This window comes from Podarcis melisellensis (assembly GCF_964234715.1).
Source record: "Podarcis melisellensis genome assembly, chromosome: 1".
Taxonomy (NCBI): domain Eukaryota; kingdom Metazoa; phylum Chordata; class Lepidosauria; order Squamata; family Lacertidae; genus Podarcis; species Podarcis melisellensis.
This window is the reverse complement of record NC_138528.1, coordinates 23877614-23888914: the sequence shown is the minus strand read 5'-3', so window position 1 is coordinate 23888914 and position 11301 is coordinate 23877614. Positions and strand designations below refer to the sequence as shown.

General features: G+C 41.3%; 1 protein-coding gene across 7 annotated transcripts in view; it reads right to left on the bottom strand.

Moving 5' to 3' along the window:
* Nucleotides 1-9421: 9421 nt before the first annotated feature.
* The window catches only part of EML5 (EMAP like 5), a 90193-nt gene continuing 88313 nt past the window's right edge, over nucleotides 9422-11301 (bottom strand). For all 7 annotated transcript variants that reach the window (XM_081908449.1, XM_081908451.1, XM_081908448.1 and 4 more), the window contains 2 exons: nucleotides 10882-10982; nucleotides 9422-10254 (listed from right to left, as the gene is read on the bottom strand). In XM_081908449.1, the coding sequence (XP_081764575.1) occupies nucleotides 10218-10254; nucleotides 10882-10982 (138 nt within the window). In that variant the 3' untranslated portion in view covers nucleotides 9422-10217. The remainder of the gene's footprint in view (nucleotides 10255-10881; nucleotides 10983-11301) is intronic.

The window sequence follows — 11301 nt, the reverse complement described above, 5'->3', positions numbered from 1 at the left end:
ATTTGAAACCAGATTTTAAAGTTTGACTGTAAACCTGGTTAAGGTACAGTCTGGCTAGCTGTTAAGTTATTGACGTATCCTTCAGCTTTGCTTTAGAGTTCACTCCTGGAAGGTAGTTTGTATGAGGGAAAGAGCATTCTGTCTTCTAACTGCTGTTTAGGGAAAGGCCTAAATTGTATCTGTTGCCTTCATTGCAGTTAGTCTGGATGGCTAGTCTCAGGAGCAAAGGAGTATGGACAGGCCTGCTAATAATCTGTGTATTGAAGTACTGGTTTTCCTTGAAACAGTACTCTGCTATAATTATACATAGGTATATCCTGGAATCTAAATGGCAGAAATGGGTGTTCGTCTGGGCTCCTTATGGTATAATATAAAAGATTAAGCAGTAACATAAATGTATTTTTTATTAAATCTTTTGTATCTTTTGGGGAACTACATTTTCACAAAAATATACAAAAGATAATATTCTGTACAGATATTTACATTAGATATCGGAAAACAAAAGTTAACTCCACATTTTAAACTCAAGTTTGACCAATATATTCTTGACTTCTGAAATTTAACAACCGAGGAAATTATTTCAAAATCTCTGTTTTCAGATTTTTTAAATAAAAAACTTGATTTATGAAAAAAAAGGCTTAACTGATACACTTTTTAAATAACAAATTCTAAGATTATTTGATCACTGGGATTAGCTCTTTATGATGAAAACCCAAAAAGAACACAATTTGCTACTGCAATAAAGGTCACAGTTAACACACCTTTGGGATTAAAGTTGGATGTAACATTTTGTTGCTGCTGTTAAAGCAAAATGGATCATCAGACAAACACGTTAGAGTGAGATATTGGGGACCTAGAAAATAAATTGTTCCAGGAATTTCAGTGAAATGTGGTAAAACAGACAGTGAAGGGCATAAAAAGTGTGTTGTGTTAAAAAAAAATAGGAACCGTGACAGCATGGCATTTCTAGTTAAATGATGAATACTTCAGGGCTTTTGGAAATCGCATATTCAGATACTTATTTGTAACCTTGTTTATGGAAATACTTTCAATTTGCAGGAAGCTATTCCTGTTTCACTGAGGGCAAAACTAGCCAGGAGCTGCCCTCACATGAGAAAAGGAGAGGCGACTGCTTCAAGCAGCAGAAACACAGAGGCAGCACATCCCATTGTATATGTTTATTTCCCCCTTGTTTCTGATAGAGATCTTCTCTCACCCCTTCTTCCTTGGTAGGGAAGGAGGTGTCATTTTGTGGTCCTCCTCAGGTGCCAAAACGTCTTGGGCTGACTCTGTTTAGCTGTGGCCTAAAACGGCTGGCTTAAGCCCTTTGTGGCAGAAGCTGACCTTTAATACTGTGCGGCTTAACCTGCAGCGCTCACTGGCAAAATCGAAAACAAGGTTCTGTTGACCCAATTCCCACCCACATCTTCTCCAATCTGGCTTCAGACAAACCAACCATCAATAAATCCCTCTAAACACACTTTCTGGTGCCTCTCAGCCTGAGATCCAAAACATTTATTTGGAAGCAAGTCCTATTGATTTCAGGGCAACTTGATTCAAAATAAGTAGTACAAGGGACGTCAAGTAAGTGGGCACACTTTGGGTAAGTTTAGGTTTCACCAGCATAGTGGGTCGGATAATGCGTTCTCTGTTAACACTTGCAATGCACCCTGTAGATGTTTTGTTTGTTGTAATGACAACTTTCCCCTGCTTTGCGTGGTTCTTTGCCTTCCTGTGCAAGCAGAAAACTGGGTATATCAAATCTGTTGTGGGTCGCCAAACAGAGCTGTTGGACTGGATTTGTTGTGGCACAGAGCTGTTCTCTAAATACAGAGTACTGTACAGGTTCATTTAAATACATAATTTGCCTTCCTTTGTACATCTTAAGATTTTGGACCAATTTATTGAATGTTATCAAGTGGTTTAGGATCGCAGGTCACTTTACCAGGTGACAGCTGTTAAAACTGTATTCCCTATTAATTTCAAACACACACAGAGGGAGAGAGACAGACAGACACTGGAGAGACAGACAGACACAAAAGGATGTCTGTTCAGTCCTACAATTATAAATTTTCAGTAAGCATCATCTAGTCTATAGTTTTGCCCTTATTATCTTGAGTCACACTTATAAGAAAAAGCAACTAAAATGTTATATTGTTTGCAAATAATGTTTTCTAAGCCAAGGTTCTGTATTCAAGAACTCAACAGCAAGGTGAAGCTTTACATTTAGCCGCACAATTGTTCTTTTAAATTACTTTAGATGCCCCAAGGCTCCAAAGCACAATCATAATGAAATATTTGCAATAAAATGAAAACAAAAACAAAAAAACCAGGTGTTATTATGGAAAAGCATTGAAAGCACCAAGATTTTTCAAAAGAAGTGAACCACAAAGTCATGTAGTTTGTGCAAGATTTCATGCATTTGGGTTTGGGGTTAAAATAATAATTTACAGAATTCTCAAAATATTCACCAGCCTTCATGGCCATAGCAGGATACAGTCTGGAGTTTAGAAACTAACATTCATGCACCTGAAATATGAATTCTACACTCAACACATTTTGCTTAAAAAAAATAGTGTTCTACATCAGACTCTTGAGAAATCTCAATTATGGAATTGTGTTTTTTATTCTAAATAATATTTTATTCAGGGGCAGGGAGTTATTAAAGGATGGTCTGTGGTAATTCCTATTTAGGAGAATCCATGAAAATTGAATTACTAAAATGGCTACTTTTCACTAGATGCAAAGCAAAATGCAGAATTAGTTAGGGGCCCATATCTTGCAAATGAATGAAATCAGTGTCCTCTCAGACTAAATGGTTATCCAAATCTCATGGTTCTTGGAAGTGTGAGGCTTGTGCCTCTAGGGGGCACAAACATTTGCCAGAGAGTTTCCCAAGTGCTGGATAGGAGGAACCTGAGAAGGAACAGGCTAGGAATCTGCAAATACAGAAAGCTGTTGTGTGCCACAGCCTGTAGACTTTGCAGGGCTGGAGCTGCGCCAGCTTTAAGGCGGTGCAAATGGTTCCCCCGCACAGAGCACCAAGCCAAGAGGGCACAAATCTTAAAAAGATCCATAATTGAGAAGATCCACTTGGAGGCACTAAATTTTGGCCCCGCACAGGCCTTGCCATATTACAAAATATTACCAAAGTCCACCTTTGGCTGGCTATGTCTTTCTCATAAGTTTTTGTTACAGATAGGTAGCTGTGTTGGTCTGCCATAGTCAAAACAAAAAAAAATTCTTCCAGTAGCACCTTAAAGACCAACTAAGTTAGTTCTTGGTATGAGCTTTCGTGTGCATGCACACTTCTTCAGATACACTGAAACAGAAGTTACCAGACCCTTCTATATAGTGAGAAGGTGGGGAGGGGTATTACTCAGAAGGGTGGTGGGAATGGGTGATTGGCAGATAGCTGTGATGAGCCTGTTGACGACTCTTAACGACTGCAATAGGTCTTACAGGAAGTGTAAGACCTATTGTTTTTGTTTCACTCCTGGAGCCCCTTAAGTTGTGTGGCAGCTCCCTACTCATTCCCATTCCTATGTGGTTTTTCTGCGCCATTTTTGTTATGCAAGAACAAGTCTGTATGGACTTCTGGGTTTGGTACTATGCTAGAATTTGTCTCTCATTTTGCAACCGTAATAGATAGAAATTGCTTGTGGGTAGGGGGGATATCCGTCCAGGGACAGCTGCCTATTTTGTATAACGAGTAGCAGCCGGTTACAGACTTTGAAGCTCCCCCTACACTCCACAGGCTGGATTTTTGGAGCTCTTTAAGTGTGTTGTCTGTGAACTGCATTTGGCATTAGGGCCTTTCTTCTCAGAGGCCCAGAGATTTCACTATGTGCAAAGGTTATCATGCTGTAAAAAGCATTTGGGTGGTATTCAAAATTAGTTAAACTCAGTATTTTTCATTGTTATTTATTTATTAAATTTGCATACCACCCTTTTCCCGACAATCACAGGATGGCTCACAACATAAAAATACAAAATGAGAACACAAAATGCATAATAAAAACAAACCAATAACCCCCTCCCTCCCACAAAGACCTTTAAAAGTCCATAGAATGTTAATCAGCCCAAGGCCTGGTTATAGAGAAACATTTTCATTTGGCGCCTAAAGATAATGTAATGCAGGTGTCGGGTGAGCCTTCCTGGGGAGAGCATTCCACAAATGGGGAGCCATTGCAGAAAAGGCCTGTTCTCGTGTTGCCATCCTCTGGAGCTCTCGAGGAGGAGGCACACAATGAAGAGTCTCAGATGAGGATCTCAGTAGGTTCAAATGGAGAGAGGTGGTCCTTGAGCTACAGCAGTCCTGAGCTGTTTAAGGCTTTATGCGTAGGTCAAAACCAGCACTTTGAATTGGGCCCAGAAGCTAATTGGCAGCTAGTGCAGTTGGTCCAGGAACAGTGTACTAAGCTCAAACCGCCTTTCGCTGATGATCAACCTGGCCTTGAATTCTGTACCAGCTGAAGTTTCTGAACTGCCTTCAGAGGCAGCCCCACACATAACACATTGCAGTAATCTAACCTAGAGGTTACCACAGCATAGATGACATAGGTTAGGTCATCCCTGTCCAGGAGTGCAACTAGGCCACCAGCCAAAGGCATTCTGTGCCAATGAAGCAATCTTAGCCTCAAGTGACAGCAAAGGATCCAGAAGTATCCCCAAGCTACGTACCCGCTCCTTCAGAGGGCATGTAACCCCATGAAGAGCAAGCAACCTCACAGCCATCTGGTTTAGCAAACAGCCCACTAAGAGTGTTTCAGTCTTAGCTGGATTGAGCTTCAGTTTATTGGTTCTCATCCAGTCCATTACCAAGGCAAAACAATGGTCCAGTACATCCACTGCCACACCTGCAGGTATGTGTCATCAGCATACTGCTGATAGTGCACTGTAAAACGCTGGATAACCCCACTCAGAAGTTTTGTGTAGATGTTAAACAGCATAGGATATAAAATTGTACCCTGAGGAACCACACATTGAAGATTCCACAGGGCCAATGAGCACTCCCCAAGCATCACCCTCTGGAAAAGACCACCCAAGACCAGAACCACCACAAAGCGGTGCCACCCACTCCTAGCTTGGACAGTTGCCCCAGAAGGATATCATGTCCAATGGTATCGGAAGCCAATTGACAAGGACACATTTCCCCTGTCTCTCTTCCAACAGTGGTTCCTTGCTTCCATCATACAAGGTGGCCCAAGCAGTTTCTGTGCCTAAACCAGACCTAAACACTGATTGAAAGGGATCTAGGAAATCATTTTCCTCCAAGAGCTCCTGGATCTGGTACAGACCAACCCCATCCTGCTTACCCATCCAGATCTGTAACACAGACCAGATCAGCCTCCTCATTTACAATCAAATCATGGTTGAGAGAGGTGTTATTCAAAGCTGGTTTGGCATTCAACAATAGCAGCCACAGACCCAAAGGCTGGCTGAAAGGGCAACCACAGTTTCCCAGGCTTCAAGGGGGGCTGGCACATGGCACAGTCACTAACTGCTTGTGCCGTGTGCCCCTTACCAGAAGACCTGCTGAGATGGATGTATTCACAGAGTATGCAATTTATACATTACTATTTACTGCTGTAATAAAGATGGAGCCATTTCCTTTCTGGGCAAGGTGATCAGGAGGTTAGTAGTTGACCGGCTGCAGATATGCCTGGAGGAAGCTGGTTATATATGCCGATTTGTCTTGTTTCAGGCCCAGTTTTTGCACTGAAACAGTCTTGATTGTCCTATAGGGACTGTGCCCCTGTTCATTTTGCTTGATCTCTCAATGGCTTTTGACACCATTGACCATGGTGTCCTTCTGGAATGCCTCAAAAGCATGAGTTGGAGGCACCATATTATGGTGGTTTCACCCCTATTGGCAGAGACTATTGCTCAACTTCACGGCTTTTGATCTGTGGGGTGCTGAAAGGGGCTATGCTGTCTCCTGCACTATTTAACATCTTTATGACATGGTTTGGAGCTGTCATCCATGAATCTGGAGCATGGTTTCCCTAGTCTGCCATTGCTAACCTCTCAAGAGGTTTCCATGGCTATGAGTGCTTATGCTCTGCTTAGCTGTTCCAGCACTGGATAGCCTGACCTCAGTTGTCCATGCTCTGGTGACCTCCTGCCTGAACTATACATGGGGCTGCCCTTGAAGATCATCTGAGGCTGCAGCTAGTGCAGAATGGCTGCTAGGTTGGATGGGACCATGTGTCACCGGTCCTGAAAGCAGTGCTCAGGCTGTCAGAGCTACTAGGCTCAATTCAAGGTGCTAGTACTAGCACCAAACTCTGAACAGTACCCAAAAAAGCACCTCCTCAAGCAACAACCATACAGGGCCCTGTGGGGTGTGAAACACAGAGCAATCAAATACAACGTTCCTAGAGTGGACATAAAAAGGGATGTCTGGACCAGCCAGTCGGAACTTCCTGTTTCCTCCTGGGCTGGGACAAACTTCCTCTACATGTGACCAGAGGTGGGCGTGTCCTCACCTGTGCAGGTAAAAAAATAGGACAGGGGAGGCAGCCATCTCTCTCTCTGACTCAATTCCTCGAAGAAGCAACATCTCCTTAGCCTGAGATGCTCTCTTGGCTTAGGAACTATCTCCTTATGGGATAGATTCCACAACTATATATTTTGTAACTTAAGTCTGCCTTCTGGGATCCATCTGTGAACAGAATGTGAGTAAACTTTTATACAAGTCTGTGTCGTGTCCATTCTTTTTAAGAGGGAATAAAGGGGAATTACCAGGAAACTTATTTTAGAGGTTTAAACAAGCCTGGCAAAGAAGTCTGCTGTGTAAGTTTAAAAGGGGAATGTTACTCTGCTAAATTGTAGAACTTGACATAAGTTGGGAAGGGTACAATTAATATATCCTCTCCTGCCTCCCTGAACATTCCCATAGGCCCTATGATCAGCAGGAGGGGTACTGTTGTTGGTGCTGCTGCTGCCCAGTTAGCCTTAACCTATGAAGTAACCTTGGTGGTTTCTTGTTTGTGGAATGCCCTCCCTGGTGAGATGCATCTGTCTCTCTCATTATGAACGTTCAGGAGGAACTTAAAAACATTCCTGTTCACCCAGGCATTTGACAGCTGAAAGGTACTGTTCCTGACAGCCTTATAACTACAAGCTGTGAATGTGATTGTATTAAAATGCTTTTAGACGTTTCAAAATGTTTTTGGATGTTGTTATTGTTTTTAATGTTTTTAATGTTTGAATTTTATTTTTCATTGTATTAAGATGTATTAAGTTTGCTGCCCTGGGCTCCTTATTGAGGAAGTGTGGGATAGAAAATAACAAGTTGTTGCTTGGGTGCCCAATATTTATTCTGACATAATGTAGAACCATCATTCACACATATATTTTGTGGTTTTTGAAATGCCTGCTTGGAAAAGGGGACTCATTTTTGTAACTGTTCAATTAGCTTGGCTTCCAGAACATCTCACCATAGTCTCTATATTATGCAAATGCTTATACTTGGAGAGTGGTATCAGCAGTTAGTGTTTTCAAAATAAACTGACACCTTTGCGATTATTTCAATCTGAGCTTTCAGCTTGCTGAACACCTTTGATACAACAGTTATTTACATATCCCACCACCATGCTCATGAAACAAAATGTAGTGCTCATATGATCTTCTCCTCTCTTGATGGGGAAGAAATAAACACTTGTTTAAGCACCTGTGTTATAACATTGTATGCAAATAGTGGACACGTGCTCTTCCCTCCACCATGGAAAATAACATTGGCTGGGTAAGCATGCAGATAAACCCTAATTAGTCCATCCAAATATGGTCTCTCGTTAAATCCCTTCTAATTTATGAGGTGTTAAAAGTGCAAAGCCAAGGCATCTGGTAGAGGGTGGCTGGTAGACCTGTAGGCCTCCAGAGGTTGTTAGACTCCAACTCCATCAACCCCAGCCAATATAATGGCCAATGAGAATGGAATTTGGGGGCTTGTTCTATAAGGTCTAAAGTAACCAGGAGAAGAATTTGGTTTGCTTGTATCACAGTGATTGGTGAGTGCATAGTAGGTTTAGCATGCTCACATGTTTATCCGCATTATATGAATGTGGATGCTGGGAGGCAAAAAGCCAAAGGTTTTTCACAATGCTGCAGTGAGCCTCTGGCTTGCACACTTCCCCCTCCTCCTTCCTTTTCCTGCACAGCTGGGAGGTGGAATTTGAAAGCTTTCACTTCTCTTTGTTTTTTTAATTAACTGCAGCTCATCATTTTGTCCAAACCCCGCAAAACATGGTTTAAATAAGCCAACTTCAAAACATGGGTTATGGATGTTATCATGTATTTGATTATGAGAAGAGAGTTCTGACATGATATGTACTCAAACTGGCTTTAAAAAAAGATGTTACATTTCCTGGATTGCCGTGTATAATTACTGTACATGGAAAAGTAATTCTAGACAATACTCAAGACAATTTTATGTTGTTTAGTTAGCCCCAAATAAGTTAAACACTCTGCTGAATGGTAAATCAGCATAGTTATGCCAAAAGATGGATTTCCCCTCCCCATCCACTTTCAAGCATGCTTTGGGGTAAATCTGATGTTCACATTAGGGTTCGCGGAACACTAGAACATAATTTTGTGAATGTTGCAATGGGCAGAGTTAATTCTATTTTCACATCTCATTATATTGATGTCCCACAATGCACACATTGCCCTGATTTGATAACCTGAACCCAGCAGAAGGCTGCATGATTGCTGGGATGCTGAATTCTCATTGTTCAGAGAAAGAGGGAATGGGCGTGCCTGGCCTCAAATTAGATCTAAAATGTTTCACACAGGAGTCAGGATGCTTCTCAGTACTAATCAGTGAGGGAAGTAAAAGAGGGGTGCCAAGACTGTGCATGCAGTGGAATGTGCCAGGAACACAAATGTCACAGAAGTGATTCATTTGTCACCTGCAATTCTCATGTATATACCTGTACTAAGAAGCACAAACCAGGGTATTCAGAATGTATGATTATTTTGATGCTTACATTTGGTTGTTAGAACCATTTCAAACACACAGGCACTTGCATTTCAAAAATCTAACTCGCCAACTTGCTTGTAATTTTTCCCTGTGTAGATACGATTTTGACATGGGGTTGCTTTGAGGAAAAATGATCCCTCATGTGCCTTCTGAGGCGGAATCTGTGGGTGCCTGTATGCATGAATGAATGGACTAGCTGTAATATTAGCTGGAGAGCAAGAGATTCAATGAGTCTTACTCTGTGCATAATAATTGGTAAAATATATCTCAATTATCTATTCACTTTGAATTCTCTAAGCAATGCTGTGAAAATGCAATTAATAAATCCTATTGCATCGAATGGCACCCCACAGCTTCATAAATGTATAAACATTAACATGAGCAGCCTGGTCCTCATTTCCAGCACAGCTCTGCAAGCAAACACAGCGATTTATCTTTCATTGAGAACACTTTTATTCACAAGGCAAAAACCAGAGTTAGACTTTTAGGTTGTGGGCAAGGCACTCACAATGTGAGCAAATGTTATTCTGCTCACAGAACTAATTTAATGCTTGTGATACAAAAACACTAAATTAGCCTTGAAGAATGGGTTCACGCATGTCTACTAGCATTCACCAGACATGATTACAACCCAAGCCTTAAAACCAATAGAATTCTGCAGGTCCTAGGAACAAACTTAATTCTTGGGACTTTTTTTGTGAACTAGATAAACCTTTTGCTGGTTTATCTCTTTTATTTTCTATTTTATTTTCACCCATTTAAAAAAATATTATAGTTTAAGAGCTGCAAGGTGGCTTCCATTTCAGTAATAAAATAAGGAGTCTTCTATTTGAGTGAGAGTCAATCCCCAGTACTTAAACATTCATGCTGAAAGTAAACACAGCAATGTACAGCACTAGGTCAGAAATAACATCTCTTGATTACAAATTCAGGATCTTATTGGGAAACTGTACACTGAGCCAAAACTCACTTCTTCCTTTCCATGTGTTTCAGCATCTGGCAGTGAGTGGGAAACAGATGTAGGATATCTGATACTGCAGTAATGTGACTAGACTCAATACATTTGCAGTGCTCCATCCTTCTGATAGACTCTAGTCAGTCAGGTGGACTGTTGTCTGTTTTTATCAGCACCATTTCTCGAAGCATGCTGGACACTGGAGAATGTCTCTTTGTAATTGTGGGGCACTAACGCCTCTTCAGTAGTGTCCTCTTTGGAAGGTCTCCATGTCTCTCAATGTGGCATATGTACACATTTCCAGACAAATATGCTGTATTTTCAAACAGAAAGTAAGAGAAGAAATAAAAGTTACAGCAAGCTGATAGAGTTTAAAAGTAATTTTAATGTATATTTAAAGTTGCTATGCTTGGTTTTTTGCTAGTTCAACATGACTGCTTGTCTTTCAAGCATCTGAGTGTCGGGGTAATTGCTGGCAGGCAGGGTGGGCAACCAGGCAGCGACATTATATGTGCCAGCCTGTTCCTCTCATCTGTGTGCCGCTCCTCAATCTTCCTCCCTGATGAGATTCTGTGACTCATGTCCAGAGACACTGAGCACACATTAGCAGAGAAACAACATCAGCAGAACCTAGGCTCTGGGGTGTGAGTACTAAGCTACTTTATTTATATACAAAATCAGGACAAAGGAAAACATGGCTCCTCTCCTCCTTGCTCTCAGAGAGAAGAGAGCACACAAAAGCAATACAGAACGGAACTTCCGTTCACAAGACTCCAACAATCAGTGCTGGAATGTAAAACACAGACATGTGATTAAAACATTCCCACACGTCTGCACAGCGAGGGAGTGGAATACAAACACTGAGTCCATTTTCAGAAAAAGCAGAAAATAATTTGCTTTAATCTGTATTTTTCTAGCATTTAGATAAAGATTTACATACCTGCTGTCATCTCCGCCAGCACTAACAACATATCTGTCCCCACTTGTAAAACGAATATTAGTCACATGCGCTGAGTGACCTAAAAATCGTTTATGTTTTGCCTTTGAAATAAAACAAAAGCTACATGTCATTTTCATTATTTTTAAAACGAGCCCCTAATCCCACAGTATGCATATGTAGAATTATTTTTAATCTATCTCGCCCACAACCTGCTGCTACCATCTACATTTACTGCCACACTATCCCAATCTCTCCTGACCCTTTAGAAACAGAAGTGTGGTTCAGCGGCTGGATTGATTTAAAGTTTGCACTGATCCAGCTGCTGAACCACACTTCTGTTTCTATGTAGAGAACTGCAGAACAGTGATACTGCAGTTGCACATGAATTCTTTCATTTGTTCTCTCAGTGTTGTGCTCCTC